This window comes from Marmota monax, unplaced genomic scaffold (genome assembly GCF_021218885.2).
Source record: "Marmota monax isolate L192 unplaced genomic scaffold, Marmota_monax_Labrador192_F-V1.1 WCK01_AAM20220418_F8-fsc00182, whole genome shotgun sequence".
In the NCBI taxonomy this organism is placed as follows: Eukaryota; Metazoa; Chordata; class Mammalia; order Rodentia; family Sciuridae; genus Marmota; species Marmota monax.
Genome location: NW_026693043.1, coordinates 3,305,652 through 3,325,087, shown reverse-complemented (window position 1 = coordinate 3,325,087; position 19,436 = coordinate 3,305,652). Strand labels below are relative to the sequence as shown.

The 19,436-nt window shown below is 37.9% G+C and overlaps 1 protein-coding gene across 2 annotated transcripts in view; it reads left to right on the top strand.

Moving 5' to 3' along the window:
• The window catches only part of Efhc2 (EF-hand domain containing 2), a 200,662-nt gene that overhangs the window by 93,849 nt on the left and 87,377 nt on the right, over positions 1 to 19,436 (top strand). For both annotated transcript variants that reach the window (XM_058582489.1, XM_058582490.1), the window contains exons 4-8: positions 3,111 to 3,334; positions 6,268 to 6,519; positions 9,581 to 9,694; positions 10,076 to 10,214; positions 17,122 to 17,287. In XM_058582489.1, coding sequence (XP_058438472.1) covers positions 3,111 to 3,334; positions 6,268 to 6,519; positions 9,581 to 9,694; positions 10,076 to 10,214; positions 17,122 to 17,287 — 895 coding nt within the window. The remainder of the gene's footprint in view (positions 1 to 3,110; positions 3,335 to 6,267; positions 6,520 to 9,580; positions 9,695 to 10,075; positions 10,215 to 17,121; positions 17,288 to 19,436) is intronic.

Genomic DNA, 19,436 nt, shown 5'->3' with positions numbered 1-19,436 from the left:
TTCCAGAACAAACTCCTGCCATTTATCATGGAAGACTAAAAACACACAAATTACAATAAATAGAATTTTTAATCCTCAAAGGACACAGTTGAGAGATCCCAGGAATATATTATTGAAAGCTCTCATGTGCAACTATACATTTCAAATGGCCCACATCAGTTTTCTGATTAACATGCGATTGTGATATTGGAATCCTGGTTAACAAAAAATTTCTTGTGTAGTGTTAGCTCTGCCTTTCCTCTCCAACCCATGAATGGTCAGGATTCTTTTATTACAAAGAACTTCCCTGGCCTCTCCTAAGAAACATCTGGTAAGAGGAGTATGGGAGCCTGAGATATGCAGCCTCCTAGGAAGGACAGGTAAGGCTGTGATGCTGTCCTTACAGTGGGGATTGCTGTTGGACAAGTGGCCCTCTCTGGAAATTTGCCCTTAGAACAGAGATAGGCTGTTCTTTTGAAAGAGCTCCATAATCAGTCTCTCTCCTTTTCATGGTGGCTAGCTCTTCTGCCCATTTTTATTCTGTGTTGCCTATGGTTCCTTTCCTTCCCTTAAGTAATTTATGGCTACAGTACAGTGATATACATTTCAGTGAAAATTATGGAAAGTAATGGTTTTTAGTTCATGTCTGAAATCTCAAATTCAAGATCTTTTTCTGCCATTTGTTAGTACATGACCTTGGCCTTGGCAACTTAAGCACTCAAAGTGCTCTGAGCTTTGGTTTTCTCATTCATAAACTGAATATTCATATTTCATGTATTAAGTGTCTCATGGGATTATTGAAGATTAAATGAGAAAATGTAACTGAAATTCTATCCTAGGGCTATGATGATGATTGTGATTATTATTATTTAAAAGCCCAGTGGGTGGGCCAGTTCTTCATATCTAGAAAAATATAGGATTCCTCTTCAGAGTCTTACAGAACAAAAACCAGCACTGACTTGCTTATTTGAATTTTTATAATGAACTACAAATGCAAGATAGATGGAATTTTTGAAGAAGCTCCTCACTATTGAGTTAATCTTATATAGTTTAAAAACTGTCACAATGTAAGTATTTTTAAAAAGGTATATAATGGATCCTGAAAATACCTGAAATGCCCATCCTTTTATAGATGTTTAAGTATGCAATTTGTTCTAAATGTCTAATCTTGAATGATTAAATAATTTGCATACTGTTTTCAGTGGCATGAATTAAAGGCTAATTGAAGAATAATTTTTGCAGTAAAATTATATCATCTTTTATGTAGTATATTTAAAAATATTCTAGGCCAGTTCTAATTTTATAGTTTTATTATCTTAATTTAATGTACCAAGTAATTAAAAATTGCTACAAAGAAAAGAAGATGAAAATGATTTTAGTTAATTTCCCCTCAACAGAGTGAAAAGATGATAAGTGGAGTAATGGAACAGAGCCCAGCACAGTTCCTGGCACATAAAGATATTAATTAAATGTTCCTTAATGAATAAGGAACGAATAATTTCTAAGTATTTCTAGATTTTGGAAAAGGCACCGTTCTCAGTACCACATAAAATACAAAGAAGATAGGTTGACATCTTTATATTAAAATACCTCCATACAGAGGTTACACAAGCCAACTATTATTGAACCATGAGATCCTCAGGTTGCTCTGCTCGCTCTTGGAGATGGTTCTTAGGCCCAAGTCAGTTATACATGTTAAGAGACAATTCTCCATGGGTATCTTGCATTTTTGTACCTCTCACTGAGGCACTGACTGCTCCTTGTTCTGGACTCTCTTCAGGGACATTTATATATACAAACAGCTTTGGAAGACAAAGACAGTCTCTCCCTCTAGAGCAGAGTGAAGATTTTGCTAGTTTGCATTCAGCCTCAGAAGATAGAGGTAGTGTCTCCCTCCAGAACAAAGGGCAAATGTGCTTACTGCCTGTTCAGTTTAATAAGGCTGTTTATCGCTCACTGTAGCAGATTCGGGTTCCCTAAGCTCTAGCATCCTCTCCTGTCCTGTAACCTACTGGGTGTACAGCTGTTGTCTGGTTCATATTGTGTCCTCCAGTGGGAATTGGGGCTTAGGAAGCTGGTGCAAAAAATGCAGATGTTCTATTGCTACTGTTACTGCTACTAAGTAATAAACTGCCCTTTTTCTCTACTCAGAAGCAAGTGGGCATCCGAAAGAAGGGGATGATGGGATGAGATTAAAAACCTTTCTAAGCAACTCAGTGAGACCCTGTCTCTAAATAAAATACAAAGTAGGGCTGGGGATGTGGCTCAGTGGTTGAGTGCCCCTGAGTTCAGTCCCTGGTTAAACAAAAACAAGATTTAACCCAGAGTGCTGGATAAAACTATGAAGCCTCCTGTGACTCCACCTGATGGCAGTGGTTGGATGGAGGTGGACAGAGGCTGTAGAGGAAGAAGAAAGATTAAATTGATAGAGGGAAAAGAAATCATGAAGCTTCACATTAGCCTAAAGTCATTCATACTTATCGAAGCTGTAAATCACCATGTTGGCACCTAACATACTGCAGCTTATTGACTTTTTTTTGAGCCAGGAATATGTATTTTTATGAGCACTCTGCTTTGGGGCCTTAATGCCTTGGTTAGTTGTGTACATTGAGTGTTAGTGGCTGAAATTGAACCTGTTTGTTCTATGAAGACATGATGGCAATGTGGCATTTTTGGTCACTCTTCTTATAGTCTTCTTTTTTCATACCCTACCCCACCCCAGTATTTATGGTTTATTAAAATATCTTCTCTAACACCACTCAGATCCCTCTACTGATGTGCCAGGCTGGTCAAAGAACTCTGGACCTGCACTGGGGTTGTGACTCAGTGACTGAGCACTTGCCTCGTATGCATGAAGCACTGGGTTCGATCCTCAGCACCACATAAAAAAAATAAATAAATAAAATAAAGATATTGTGTCCATCTACAACTTAAAAAATAAAAAAAAGAACTTTGGACCTCTGAGGTCTCAGCGCCCTCTGACTCCCTTAGAGTTTGAATGTACTAAATGCCTCCTAGGACAAGCCCTTTGCCCTGTTGTTGGAAGGCATATAGAATTTTTACTAAGATGTACTGTAACTTCTTGTTAGCTGCTGCATGATACAACAGTTGTCTTTTACTTCATGCCACAGGGACTATTATCCGCCGTCATCGGATTTCTCTCCCACCCCCTGATGATGATCAGTTTTATACTGTATATCATTTCAATATCAACACAGATGTTGTCTTCTATGGCCGGACATTCAAGATTTATGAATGTGATGCATTCACAAAAAACTTTTTGAAGAAAATAGGAGTGAAATTAAACCCCCCTGGACATTGTCCAGAAGATCCTTATATGAAGCTGCGGAGAGAGGTAAGAAATTGATGAGTCTGTGAGTTCTTGTCTTGGAGGGTTAGTAAAGGGTGTTCCTGATGCAGCTGTGAAAGAGCTTTTGGGGCCATCATTACTCGAGTTGTCCTGTTCTCCTTTGGGTTGAAGGGAAGGCTAAGAGTTGGCCTCAGAACAGGAATGATTGCTTAACTAACCACACATCCCAGTTTTTTCTGTGGAGTTTCTTTTCCAGGCAGGAGCATTCTGTGAGCTGCTTAGGTGGAACAGTTTCTAGGAGCCCACGATTCCCTTTGTGATCACTTATAGCATTTAAGTTGGGCCCACAGTTCCATGGCTTGTCTCTCCTGGGTTTAGTTACTTAACACTGGCTGGAAAAATCTTTGCTTCTCTGCTACTTACTTACTATACCAATCCTTGTGGGTCTACCTTTTTCTTCCTCCTTAGAATTCCCGTCTCTTCTTATGGTGACATTGAATGCTGAAATGTCCTGAAATAGTGAAGAGTGCCATGATTCTATTGTCTCCCTATTATGAAAAGATGTTTTTCTTCAAAGTCTGATTCCAGTTACTATAGGGAGTGAAGATTCAGTATTATTGTTATCTTTCTGGAGATTTTAAATGATTCTTTGACCCAAATTTTATGTTTTCTAAAAGCATCTAAATACCCAAAAGGGGAAGTGTCATTGGAAGTCACATACCAAGCTAGTCTTCTTGCTGGGTCTGAATGCAAATCTCTTAAGTCTTACCTTGATTTTTGTTATTGTCATTTGTTTCCCTTTTCTTTTTTATTGACATATTATTATACACAGTGAAATACAGACATTAAATATACTAATGGATGAATTTTAACAAATGCATATACCCATACAACTTACACCCAAATTGAGATGTTGAATATTTTCTTCCCTCCAGAAAGTTCTCTTACACATTTTTCTAATTAGTTCCTCTCCCTACCCAGGGACAACCACTAGTCTCATTTTTATTCCTATAGATTCCTTTCGTCTGATTTTTATTGTTTTAAAACTTATAATTCATTTCCTTATAGAAAGATAACAAAATTTAAAATCAAATTCTCCTATGATTTCTTGTTAAAAGCTGCATGTAGGATTATTCATCTATACCTGTCTCCTAGTACCAGCCAAATTATCCTTTAATGTTATAGGCATTCAAACCTCCTGAGAATTATACATACGTATACATATATATGTATAAATAAAATTTATATAAAACTGATTCTGCAATATCTAAGATAAAATGAAGGTGTATCAGCGTATAAAGAGGTTTTTTTTGGTTTAGGTTCATTTTTATTTTTTCCAAATGTCCTAGACAAAAGAGTCTAGATAAATACAAAGTCATTAGAAGCACCAGAGAGATCCTGAAGGAAAATGGACTCATTTGAATTACCACCCCTTGCAAATGGCTCAACTCATTCACTACCCGTTGGTATTATATGATAGCAATTGTGAATGGTGATCTCTTATATGAAACTGCAAAAAGCACTGTAGGATTTTATAAGTTTATAAAGAAAAAAGAAGTATTGTTCCAGGAATTGAGAATAAATACCAAGAAAAGCCAAGAAATGGTTTTAAATAATTTTCTTTCTGATTAGGAGGATCATTTTAGCATTTATTCCCTCAGGGAGAAAACTCTTCAGTGAATATAGAAACCTTGGACAATTAGTCAATATAACCTTTTATATTGACTTTTATGCATTTAGTTCTTTAGTGTTGCTGCCTTGAAATGTAAAATTTGACAATTTAATTTGAACTGAAAAGGATCCCAATGGTATATAATCAATACTGCATTTCTAAGAGATCATCTAGTCCCCCCGCAATATTTTTTTTAATCTATGAAAGTCGTGGTTCCCTAATTTTGTTTAAATATCAAGGATAAGACTGAAGAGTCTCTGGAAAGCCATTGTATCTCCCCCTGTCTTGGGGGGTAAGATTGTATTTAGACTGCCCTGGACAGATAGAACATTTCAAGAATTTCCAAAATGATTACATAACCCAATTTGTGACAATACTTCCCTTGCCAATGAGTACTTCCTTATATAACAATCCTATTTAGCTTCATCAGTTAGAATGGAGGCAGTTTTTCTCCAAGATGGGGCTGAGAACATGCAAATGGAGGGGAGAGCTATACCAAAGAATACTGCAGAGCTCTCTGTTTCTGGGGCTGAGGTTAGGTGACATGGGCTTCTGTGTGGAACAGAAGTTCTCCATTTGCTCCTCTTCCATTTCCAAAATAAAATCATGAATATATTTCTTCTTTTTTACCTTCATAAAAATCTGAATGAGTCAGAAGCATTCACAGATATGAAGTTCCAGTGAAAAGACACATGATTTTATTTAGTTGAGTTATAATTAGCATAGGATCAAATTCATAGTACTAAAACATACAGGTCAATGAGTGCTGGAAAATGCATACAATTGGGTAATCCATTGGACTGGGACCGGAGATGTAGTAGAGTGGTAGAACATTTGTCTAGCATATGTGAGTCATGTGTTCAGTCTCCAGCACTACAATGAAAAAAAAAAAAAAAGATGTAGAGTATTTCTATCACTCCAGAAAGTTCCTTTGTCCCCCTTTCTGATCAAATCCCCTATCTAGAAGTAATTCTGATTTCTGTCACCATAGATTAATTTTGTCCATTCTCAAACGAAAGCTTTAAGTCTTTGAGAAAAGTCAGTTTTAAAAAACATTACAGAAGGAAAATTTGGTGTATTAAAATAATGTTTAATAAAATAGGAAAAACTTCCTGATGCTTGTCAGTATACTTAAGGGTAAAACTGGTTATAGATGCATACATATGTAAGTCAGAGCCAGTTGAAATCTTTAAAAATATCATAGAATAGTCAATAGAAAATGTATCTTTATGTCAGTTTATTACTTCCATCCCAGAAGTGACCATGCAAAACCTGCAACTATTTCTGACATTTTCTCCATTTGCAGAAACTAGACTGTGTAGATCCCTTTCATCCTTATGAGTCCTTTGACACTCTGAAACAGTTCCTCCAATATGATGGGAAGGTTTTGCGATTCTTCTGCCTATGGGATGACTCAGACTCGTTGTTTGGGGACCGGAGAGAACTCGTCCTGCATTACTTCTTGTCTGACGATACTGTGGAAATCAAAGAAGTGATACCACACAACTCAGGCCAAGATGCTATGTCATGGTTCCTCCGGAGGAGTAAGCTACCCAAGGTCAGCAGTAGATACACAACCATTTTCTAAGTTTGCTTGGGGGTCAAGAGATCTGAGTCACTGTTGGGAATGTTGTGTGTTATGCCTGTGTATTGACAGTTACCCTTTTATAATGTGCAATTTAGAAAATTTTCATCTTGTGTCCTCTGTTAATATACATCTATGAAAGTAATCTACAGAATCTGACCAATTAGAATTGAAACATTCTGGATTTAAGGTAAGTAAAGGGAAAAAGTAAAATCTAAGAGAAAGCACATATTTGCCATTGAGTTCACAATCAGTCAAATGAAAGTAAAGGATTCCCTAGTAAAAGATTTGCTCATGGCCTTGGATGGGCATTGTGTGTGTGGCCCCTGAAGCTCTCCTGAGGTGAGCCCATGGTGTTGGTCTGGGTTGTGAATACTCATACAAATGTACCCATGTTTGTGTGTACATGTGCACACACACACACGTACACAAGTATATGCACAGAAGTGAGTGATTCTTCCAAGTGTAGTGACTAGTTACCAACTAGCCACTAGTTAGTGTCAGTAACAGCTTTTGCATTTTATTTACTATTAAAAAGCATTGTCAGTGCTGGAGTTGTGGCTCAGGCAGAGTGCTTGCCTCACACATGTGAGGCACTGAGTTTGATCCTCAGCACCATATAAAAATAAATAAACAAAATAAAGATATTGTATCCATTTATAACTAAAAAATTTTAAAAAGATTATTTTTTTAAAAAAGCTTTGTCAGACTGATTTCTACAAATACTTTTGGTTATTTGAGAGCTATTGTAACTTGGGTGCAGCAGGAGCAGCACAAAGGCAGGTTTGTATTAGAATTAGGGATCTGCCTCTTAATAGCTATGTGACCTTGGGCAAGTCACTTAACCTCTCTGAGCTTATTTTCCCATCTCTAAAATGCAGTTAACAGTGGTTCCCTCCTGAGGTAAATGTAAGGATTGAATAAGAAAAGATAGTAAACAATACTCTCTAAGGACTTAAGGTGTTAACACTTCTCCATGTTATATTTTATTTCTAATTTAGATAAGGTATTTTTAACTTAGTTCTTAGTGTTCCTGAAAAGGTTACTGTAACACTCATTTCCTATGCACACAACCACTGGCCATTTGGTCCTCACAGAAGGTTCTCCCAGATTCTGTGAGCCCGCTGCCAGAAAGTCCTGCTGCGTTGCTTGGAGGCAGCGGGAGGCAGAATTCATTCCTGAGGGGGGCCTCTGGGGTATGCACAGTAGGTGGCCAGGAGGAGCCAGGGAAGCCCATTTTTAGAATGACTTTGCAGATAGGCTAAATATAAAATAATAATGATATACCTGACATTTGCAGTATGCCTCGACATCAGTTACTTCATTTCTTTTATTTATTTATTTATTTTTAAAATTGATTTTATTTTTGTAAATACATGGCAGCAGAATGCATTACAATTCTTATTACACATATACAGCACAATTTTTCATATCTCTGGTTGTATATAAAGTATGTTCACACCAATTCATGTCTTCATACATGTACTTTGGATAATAATGACCATCACATTCCACCATCATTGCTAACCCCCTGCCCCCTCCCTTCCCCTCCCACCCCTCTGCCCTATGTAGAGTTCATCTATTCCTCCCATGCTGCTTCTCCCTATCCCATTATGGGTCAGTCACCTTATATCAGAGAAAACATTCGGCATTTGTTTTTGGGGGATTGGCTAACTTTACTTAGCATTATCTTCTCTAACTCCATCCATTTACCTGCAAATGCCATGATTTTATTCTCTTTTATTGCTGAGTAATATTCCATTGTGTATATATGCCACATTTCTTAATCCATTCATCTACTGAGGGGCATGTAGGTTGGTTCCACAGTTTAGCTATTGCGACTTGCACTGCTATAAACATTGATGTGGCTGTGTCCCTGTAGTGTGCTGTTTTTAAGTCCTTTGGGTATAGACTGAGGAGAGGGATAGCTGGGTCAGCTACTTCATTTCATTTATTCGTTCAACACATATTTATTGAGGACCAACTATGTGCTACCTTGGGGGTTACAGTGAGAAAGAAAATGGATTAAGTCCTGCTTCATGGAGTTTCGGTTCCTGTGGGGGAGAGATACAAAACACATGGATATTCCCTTGAAACTCACAGCTTCTTTTCAGAAGGGAAGCAGTTAAGTAATGTTGTAGTGAAAAAGATGAAGGAATTCAAGTTCTGAAAAGATAAATACATTGTCCCAAGTCCAGTAGCTAGTAAGTGGTAAAAAGAGAGTTTTCATCCAAGTGTACTATTCTACATTATGTGACCTACTTGTGCCACATGCATCATAAATTTCACACATTTAGACTTCCATTTTATGTCACATGTATCAGGAAAGATTCAGATTTCTTGTCCATAAGTGATGCTTTTGATCACGATCAATTCACATAGTTAATTAAGGTGTTTCCTGCAGCTCACACAACTGCTTGGGACCACCTGGAGCCTAGAATGCAGGACTGGGCAGTTCCCTGTCTTGCCACAGGCCGGGTTTTCTGTTAGAGGCTGATCCAAGTCTATTGCTCCTTCCACTTCACTACGCTAACTCTGTGGGCCAGCAGGTACTCTATTCACTGAGCTCAGGATGAGGCAGGGTGCTAATCAGAATAAATAAGCCAAGGAGGCAGGGGTTCTTCCTTGGGGAGGGTTGTAATTTAATGAAGAGAAAAGATGGCTGCTGATTAAAACATTAGAGAACCAGAGAAAGTGGTAGAACCCTGTGGTAGGTGCTGGTGAGGTTTGGGTTGAGGACAAGTAATGGATTGAACAGTTCTCAGTGTGTAGATGGCTACCTGTAGAATGGGAAGGGTTGAGGGCAAAACAGGGCTTTATCAGGGCCTTAAAGAATGTATGGAGTGTAGGGAGGCAGTTAAAAAATGGGGCTATGGCATAAGGGCTATAGCAGTGTAGGGAGGCGTGGTGGACTATGTGTCTTCCTCTGGATGGTAGAGAAGGACCATATACCGCATATTTCCTACATGTGTCCCTGGAGTACACTGTCTCTGTGTTCAGAAGCCATCCGCATTGCTTTGATTTTGTATTCCAGCACGGCCCACCTGGGATCTATCAACCAGGCCAGATAACAGACCGAACAGTTCTCAATGTGTGCGGTGGCTTGGCAGAGAAGCGAGTGGATGGCTACCTGTTAGATAAATACAAGGTAAGGATCCTCATGTTTTATTACTGTTTTCAGTGTGTCTTCCCTGGAACCTGAACAGTGGGGTGAGTTACATATTCATCCCTGGTGAGAGTATTAATGAAATCAATGAATACACAAATATATACATTGTACTGGCATTTATCATATAAATAATGAGCCTGCATGCATACAGAAATACATGTATTGCATTGCTCTTGGCAAGTACTACAGTGCTAAAATAATGCTTTCAAATGTTAACATTGATTGGTTACTTTTGGATTTGATTTTTAAACGTTAGTTATAAATAATATAATTGAAGTGTTTTTTTCCCCCTTTGGGAAGGGGTACCTAGTTCTTTAGAAGGTCCATGGTGCCAATGCTATGTTCCTTTGTTTTTCTTAGCTAGGAAAACTAGACCAAGAGTATTACAAAGATAGTGACCTGACTATAGGGACCTACATCAATGTGTGGGGAAGGAAAGTGCTCCTCTGCGACTGTGATGAATTTACAAAGTCTTATTTTAAGGCTAAATATGGAGTTGGTAAGTGATACTTATGCTAACTAGAGAATATTTTCCAATTTTGACTTTTTGTTCCTAGCTATGCTTTTACTTTTGAGTTTCAGATGTTAAGCTCATAATTGCTATTGTTTACTGTGCATTTGCTATCTCTGGGGCATTTGTTATCTTACATAGTCCTAACAACAATCCTTCATGGGTAGGCTCATCATCCTCATTTTTTAAAAAAAATATTAGTTTTAGTTGTAGATGGACACAAGACCTTTATTTTATTTTTATGTCGTGCTGAGGATTGAAGCCAGTGCCTTCACATGCAAGGCGAGCACTCCATCACTGAGCTACAACCAGTCCTCATTATCCCCATTTTTTAAAGGCAAAGAAATTGAGACTTAAAGGGACTCATTTGTCCACTCATATAGCAAGCAAAGAATGAACCAAGATCTGAACTTGTCTGCCTGATCCCAGGGGTTTCTATTTTTTTTCCCTTATGGCTGTCTGCCTCACTGCGACATGGGGTAAATGTTTAAGTTGGTCAAATAACATGGAAATATAAGTGCTTTTTATTCAATTCTTGCTTACTGCAATAGAAACATTTCCTTGAATTCTCTACGGAATTCTCTTGTGCCAATTTGTTTCACCTTTCCTGATAAGGCTCAGCCAGGTTTCTAGCTTCTCCCTTCATAGATATCAATTCCATTCCAATCATATTAGTTCAGTTCAGAATAAAAAGTAGTGATTTATTAAGCACCTGTTATATACAGGTCAGTGCAATAGACTTAGGAGATAGAGAAGGGGTTTCTAGGCTAGAAGGGAAGTTGGGACCTACAGTATGATACATGGTGTTATGAGAGTCCTAGAAACAGGTGGAGGATATGATGTAAAATCTGAAACCCAAGCCCTCATTTATGAAACTCCTACTTTTAGGAATTTAATAATAATAGGAAGGAATGCTGACCAGCTCTGCCCCCTTCCTAGGCCCTCTACCCAGGCTCCAAGTATGCTGCTAGGAGTTGATGAGAATTGCTGACCTCCCAGGTAGGGGTTTAGAGCTGGGATAGGGATGCTTAGTCCTACAGGTAATCCCTCAGTATCCACAGAGGACTGGTCCCAATTCCCCCCATACCAATATCTCAAGATGCTCAAATTTCTTATATATGAAATGGCATATAGTATTTGCATAGAACCTACACATATCCTCCTATGTATTTTATTTTGTTAATATTTTTGAGACTGGATGTTGTGAAATTTTTAGCTAATTTTGAACTTGCAATTCTCCTGCCTCAGCCTTCTAAAGAGCTGGGACTACAGGTACATGTCACCATGCTGGGCTACTTTAAATCATCTTTAGATTACTGATGATACCTAATATAACATAAATGCCATGTAAGTAGTAGTTATACTATATTGTTTCGGGAACAGTGATAAGAAAAAAAAATATCTGAACATGTTCAATACAGACACAGTTTTCCCGGAGTATTTTCAATCTGTGCTGGTTTAGTTCAAGCATGCAAAAGCCACAGATTTGAAAGGGTGACCATGCTTCCCTCTGAAGCTTGGAACATTCATATAAACACACTTTCCTGAAGGGTGAGATGGAAGCCAGAAGGAATCACAGCTTCTTAAAAGATCAGGTGCTGCCCGGTGTGGTGGCTCACGCCTGTAATCCCAGTGGCTCGGGAGGCTAAGACAGGAGGATCTCAAATTCAAAGCCAGCCTCAGCAAAAGCAAGGTGCTAAGTAACTCTGTGAGATCCTGTCCTTAAATAAAACACAAAATAGGGCTGGGGATATGGCTCAGTTTTCAAGTGCCCCTGAGATCAATCCCCAGTACCCCCCCCCAAAAAAAAACCAAACTGGGTGCTTTGTCTATAGACAGACAAAAGCCCACCTTATGTGTCTTGGTGTCCCTATTGTGTAGCATTCCTGGCCTCCTGGGAATTTTTATAGTGAAAGAGAAGGAACACAAAATATATAATGGGGTTAGATTAAAAAAGATTTTCAGTTTTACTCTTAGGTTCATTAAGGGAGCTTGTTCCGCTGCATCAGCATGTCACGTTAGTCAAATGTGTGGGTCCTACAGGGACCAAATTAGGGGTCTCTTATTTTCTAAAATTGGTCCTCTTTAGTGGAAATTGTTGAGCATAGTTGTTTTGGTGTCAAAACAACTGGATAAGACAGGAATGTGCAAGTGTAGAAGCTGCTAGTGACCCTTAGTCATTGGGGAAAAGAATTTGGCCTTTGATAAATGTAGATACCTGTTTAGAATCAATAAGTCTTCAATGCAAGTTGAAAATTTGATGATGGGCCACTGAAATCTATAACTTACATCTGAAGATTACCTTTATATAAAGGTCATGGTGAAAGATTGAAAGATTACCCTAATATAAAGGATGTGGTAAAGATTCTAAAACATCATATAATTCCTTAAACTTAGAGCATAGCATTTGGTTGATATTTGTCAGCTTGACTTTGAGAATATAAAATTTGCATCTGGGAAAATGAATATCATGCTGGAGAGACTTGGTATATCATTTGTGTCTTAGCAGCTTCTACAGGAATTTTCAGAGGCCCCGTAAATCCCTTGTATGCTCCAAATCGAGTTATCCTGGGTAAATGTATCAGCTTCAAATGTCCGTAGTCTGGTTCAGTTGAGTCTTAGTGCTTAATTTCTTTGTGTCTACAGCTTTTGTTCACTATAGACTTACTCTGTTATGTTAAAAAAAGTAGTTTGTTTCTTTAAAGCGAACATGAGCATTTTGCATTTAAACACAAAATTATGCAAACGCAAAATTATGATGCATTTCATAGTCACACTGATTTTTTTATATTTCTCATAACATATGTTAAAATATCCCGCTTAACAGACATTATTATTATACAACATTTCTTGAGTTACAACAGTGTACTCAGTGTAACTAATGACTAGAAATTATATCTATGATTGAGTGTAAGGGGAATAGATCAATATTCTCTGATCATCTTTACATTTGCTTTTCCCGATTTTGGGGGATAAAGTTAAATTAATATACTTAATGTTATTTAGATATAGTTCTTTCTGACATTTAAAAAATTGAATCAATGATCTTTATTTTTCTTCATTAGCGGCTGTGACATGTTGGTAAAAATATTTTTAAGGATTAATAAATGCAGTCAAATGCCATAACAGTTGGCATAAGCATTAAATAATTTCAATGAAGAACAACAGACATTTGACTCTTGAAAAGATGAGATTCTTACATACTTTAAGGATTCTAAGGAGAAGGAGATTTCATTGATTTCTTGCCCATCACTGTCCAGTGTGACTCCTCCATTAGGCAGTGTGGTCATCCCTTTGGTCTTGGCTTGCCTGCTGGGTTATAGCAGGTCACTCCCTCAATGTTTGAAGTGGTTGAACACAGACAAGCTGGTGGAAATATGTCAGTCTTATAGTCTGAAGGTTGGCAAAAAGCTCCAGTGGCTTCAGCAGGTATTTCTTCCACTAAAGGAACAGGGATTTGAAAGTAAATCATTCTTACCTAGAAATTTCTGCCTTGGGTTATTATTTCTTTTTCTATAAGAGCATTTTCTTGTCATTGATTCTTAGTGGCTGATATCACCCAACTAGTAACAAGATCATTAATCCCTATTGCCTTTGAACACTTAGTAGGCTATACTCAGATTAAGGCTGACCAAAAGTCCTAAAGCGTCTTTAATTTTGTAAGTCATTTCTTGCTCTCTCTGAGATTTTGGCACTAGAAGCAGCAGAACATCTAAAATGAAATGTTTAATGATCACTTGAGCAAATTTGCCATCCCAACTTGCAGCAACAGGGATAGAATTGGCTTGTGATTTCACCAGATGACCTTGATGGACCCTAACAATTTTGCTTCTTTTACCTTCCCTATGAAGAGAAGATGGTTGAGGATTAGAGGGTTTCTAAGGATTTTATAGCTCTAACATTGTGTGATTCACTAATCATTTGACCCCCAAGTAAATGTTTCACTGAAATAATTTGACCTAGGCCTTGAGTAAAAGAGAGATGAATTTACCTTGAAGCTAATGAAGCTAAATCTTCAAGGTTCTTCCTTTACGGGGGTCCCAACCCAAAGACCTGGCCTAATTTTGTCTCAATAATTTGTCATTTTTAATTTTTATTTTTTTCCTGCAGTACTAGAGGATGAAATCCAGAGCCTCACCCATGCTAGGAAAATGCTCTACCACTGAGCTACATCTCTAGCCCTTGTTATTTTTTATTTTGAGACAGTGTCTAAGTTGCTCAGGCTGGCCTTGAACTTTGAATCCTCCTGCCTCAGTCTTTAGAGTGGCTGGGACTGCTGGCTCACGCCACTGTTTGCGGCTGACATTTTTCATTTAAAAAAAATTTTTTTTAGTTGTTGATAGACCTTTATTTTATTTATTTATACATAGTGCTGAGCATTGAACCCAGTGCCTCACACATGCCAGGCAAATGCGCCACCGCTGATCCATAGCCCCAGCCTCGATATTCTTTATCTTAAAGAGCTTCTTCCAAATCAAATAAGCTGTAAGTCTCCCAGAGCCTGGATCCATCTCTGGGTTATAAGAATATAAGGTAAACTTTGAGGTAATTGAAGACTTTTCTCAGAAATGCTTCCAACTGAGAAGGTGAATAGAAAATCACTATGAAGGAACATTAAGACTCCTTTTTATACCTCATCTTTCTGCAGTTTATTGGAATACAATCAGTCATGGATAGGCATTCAGTCTTATGTATTTTTGCAAGTCATTTGGGAACAGAGAAGTCAGAACATTTGAAAGACAGGCAGTGTCTCAGGATCTAGTAAAGTACCAGTTACAGAAGACATTTGGGGATGCTTTGTATAAAAATGTATACTTTACATTTATTCAACAAATATTTTTAAATACCTGAACCATGCAAGAGGTTGGGATGTTGCAAAACCAGAGACATCCAACTCGTCATTCAGGCAGAAGTTCACAGCTTTGTGAATGTATACGTGTTACCCAGAAAAATAAGGTTTAAAGTTGGGTCTTGAGCCACGGTTTCCAAAAATTGATGTATGTGGTGTTACAAAAGTCAGGGGTGATGGAGTGGATCAGTTCTCAGCTTTTATACACTAGATGGCACTGTGGGTGCAGAGGAAAACTCTAAATTGGTTCTTTTGTTACTTAAATCTGTTGCCAAAACTATGTAGTTGAGAAAACAACAGTGTATTATAAAACCTGGGGTGGGGGGGAAGGTAGCTGTTGAATACATTCTTAATTACTTTGCGATTAAGTGTGTGTCTTCCTGGTTTAGACTGCTTAGGTTAGTATGTAAAGTTGTATGTATATGTCCCCTGTTGTATAAAACTGCTTATGTCCCAATTTTCTAATAATCACATAGAGCTCTTTGTTATCTCTATGGTGCTTGCCTTGAAATGAAAATATCAGATGGTGTGTTTGATGTAATGGTGAGCAATGGTAGAGTCTACTATAGTTCTGTCTGATTCTGAGACTTGAAGTTTCCTTTTTATTTCCAAGACTTTGCTTTAGTCATCACAGAAATAACAACAGGAGAGTTTCCCCCATATTGGCCGACTGGCTGCACCTTTTCTCTTTGTCAACATGTCTGCTGTGAACAGCTTCTATTAGGGTGGAATGGTATTTTTTGGAGGGGATTGTGCTTGGGGAAATTTCACACAAAGACTACTAGCAAGTCTGAGGAAAAGAGAAAGCTGAAAATGTTTTCATATCAGAGTTAGGAATGGCTCAAAATCCTTAGTGTTTTGATAATTCAGTAAAACAAAAGCAAAAACACCTCAAATTTTAGAGTTAGGTTGTCTTGGATAGTAAATTGATGCACATTTTCTCTTATGGTGATGTGCATTAAAAATGTAATTTTCCTTCTATTAGAACAATAGAAGGAAATCTTATCATACACAACCAAAATACCTATGGCATACTCAAGTTTGGGAAAGAATGGAAAGTAGGTTCTGTGGTTTGGTTTTTAGAAAAGATCCTGGTATCTTCTTTGCCATTAGTGATGGGGCAAACACAGTGACTTGGGGATATCTGGTCAGTATGCTATTTTTCTGGAAGGCACAGTTGCTTCTTGGAGATTGCACAACAGTGTAAATGAATACCTAAGAGCTTCTAGGCTTTTATAGATATGTCCCCAGGTTTCTCTCTACGTCTCTTTCCTCATATGATAAGTGAAGAAAACCAGCAGTATTTACTACTCAGCACTCCCTTTGAGAGAATAGGCAGTTGGGCATTAAAAAGTTTTTGTTGTTTTATTTTGTTGCTTCTTTACACTTTATTCACCATTTGAATAAAATTATAGTCTTTCCTTGGGCAGGAACAAGAGTAACTTGGAGCACTGGTGGGTGAGAAGAAAGAGGTTTTATTTTGTGTTTATTTTTGAATTAGATAGTGAAGTGTCATGTCCTAGAGTTTGTTGGAGGCAAAGGAAGGGGCTGGAAAAGTGGGTCTAGGAGGAAGAACTGGCGGGTGGGAAAGGGGAAAGGTAAAATAGTCAAGAGTCAGACATATTTGGAAAATAATTTTATTAGTGAGTGTTGTTTGAAGATAGGAGAGGGCTAAATTACAGGTTAAAATATGGAATGGGGCATAAAGTTTCAAGTTTGAATTTTCATATCATTGGAAAAATCAGGGGAAGAACAAAAATATTCACAAATGGGGATGTGATGACAAAAGATAAATGTTTACTTATTTGACACAGATTCTTATTTTTTATTTTGAACCAATGGCAATTATTAAGTGACTTCTGTGGTTTTTGTAAACATGATTGGAACCTACTCTCACAGGATTTTGCCGTGTTTTGTTTGAAAGAGTTTAAAATAGTCTACAAAGATCTCCATGTTCATCTTGAAATCATAACAAACCTTTCAAAACAGCCATAATCAGGGCAAAAGAAAATATTTGATGTTTTGTTTTCCTTTGTTTTGTTATAGAGAACTTTACCTCCATTTCGTGCAAGGCTCCTCCTCTTCCAAAAATAGAAAGGAAATTTCCACCTTACACGGGCTTTGGATCTGAAGAGGATTCTCTCCGTTCCTGCATAGGCCTTGTGCCCACACCTCACCAGAGAAACTTCAAGAAATGCATGGAAGAAGACAGGTGCTTTAGGGAACCATGATTTGAGTCCTATCTTTTCCAAATCTGTTTGGGATTTATGACAGTCCTCATGATAAAAAGAGGTGACACAAAGCTCATCTAAGCGCTGGGGTTGTAGCTTAGTGGTAAAGCACATGACTTGCATGCATGAGGCACTGGGTTTGATCCTCAGCATCACATAAAAATAAATAAAAGTATTGTGTCTATATACAAATAAAAAAAATTTAAAAAAGGAAAAAAAAGCTCATCTAATTTCAAGTTCAAGGACATGTTGTTGTAGTCTTTTAGTGAAATTGATTAACTTATAGGTATTGCCAGGTTCCTACATGAATGTTTATTTTACAGTATCTTCTGGGGAATCCTAAAGTCATATCATCCCCAATCTGTGGTGCCTTTTTTATCTATCTGCCTGTCTGTCTCTCTCCTGAAGATAATCCCTAGGAAAGGATGTAGAGGAAGGGGTCAGCAAACTTAAAAAGAGTCAGTGTAAATATTTTGGGCTTTGTAGGCCATATGGCCTGTCACAACCATCCAGATGTGCCATGAAAGCAGCCATAGACAGAATGTAAACACATGTGTGACTGTGCTCCAAAAAAACTGTTTTTATGAACATTGACATTTGAATTTCATGTAATTTTTAGATATCACAAAATATTCTTCTTTTTATTTTTTCAACCATTTAAAAATGTAAAAAATACTCTTAGCTCAAAGACCATATCAACACAGGTGGCTAGCTGGATCTGGCCCATGGACTGTAGTTTGCCAGCCCTTGTTATAGAGATTTCAATGATATATAAGTGTTTTTCAAAATGTTATTTCGAAAAATAATTAATGTTGTTGTTTTGATTTGAGAGGTTTGGGTAAGTTCAGTAACAACAGATCGCTCACATGGCTGCATATAATTTCAAAAGATGGATGTTCAAAGTATCCCTAATATTCTATGAGGTAAAATCTGCTCCTGAGTCATGCATGTAGAATCTAGGCACTGCCTAGGGCTACTTTTTTTCTTCTGCAGGGAGAGCAGACTGTGGAGAAGAAAACCAGGGGGAAAGTGGTGGGGAAATACCGCAGCTACTTCAATAGGATGCTGGCTAAAAGCTGGAGTTCTGCATGAGGGAAATAATGGGTCAGGAGATCCTGGAGAGAACAATGATAAAGGGAATGTGCAGTAAGACTAGGAGAAGGAAATAAGACAACACCCTGAATTTGGTCAAATTGAATGAGGTCAGATGCTGTTATTGAACATTTGAAGGAGAGAGAACAATAGTTGTGCTATATCTGTAAAAATGGCTGAAATCTTTTTGAGACTTGTACAGAATGGTGGAAAGTATGCCCTTGCCATGATGTGATGTTTTGTCTTTCAAGAAATAATCTTTTATTTTTAAGGAGTTAGGGCTTTATTTATTTATTTATTTATTTATTTATTTATATTTATTTATTTATTTTAGTTGTAGGTGGACACAATACCTTTATTTTATTTGTATATGGTGTTGAGGATCGAACCCAGTGCCTCACACATGCCAGGCAAGTGCTGTACCACTGAGCCACAGCCCCAACCCAGGTTTTTATTTTCTAAACTCAGTGCTACTCAAAGTGTGGTCCCTATACTTGTTAGAGATGCTAATTTTGTGCCTCTCCCTCCAGACCAGTTGAGATGGAAAACTCTGGAGGTGGGGCCCAGCACTCTGTTTTCACAAGCCCTCCAGGGGATTCTGAGGCACATCAGTGTTTGAGAACCACTGATCATCACGTAAGAGAGACACTAACTTATTCTCCTTCCTCTCTTATTGATAACAGTGTTTACAATGAGGTTCCAGGATAGGACTATTTGATGGACATTTCCCACTAACTGATGTTTTTAAGGGTTGCCACCCAAAGGATGTGCGCAGGAAAAATGTCCCTATTGTAAAAAGAGACAGAAGTTTTATTATAAGTAAACATGATGAAATATTATCTAGGGTGTTGCTTCTGGAACCCAGGGGTAAAGCAGTTCTTTGTGGGTAGTTGACTTAGTCTCTCTTTCTGTCTGCACTGGGTAAAGTTGCCTACAGAACCCTGACTGCAGACAGCATTCTGTTTGTGTCACTTTATTGTGGCTAGAGAATTGTGGTATAGGCACAGATATCCCTAATTTCATTTCTTTCTGTCCACT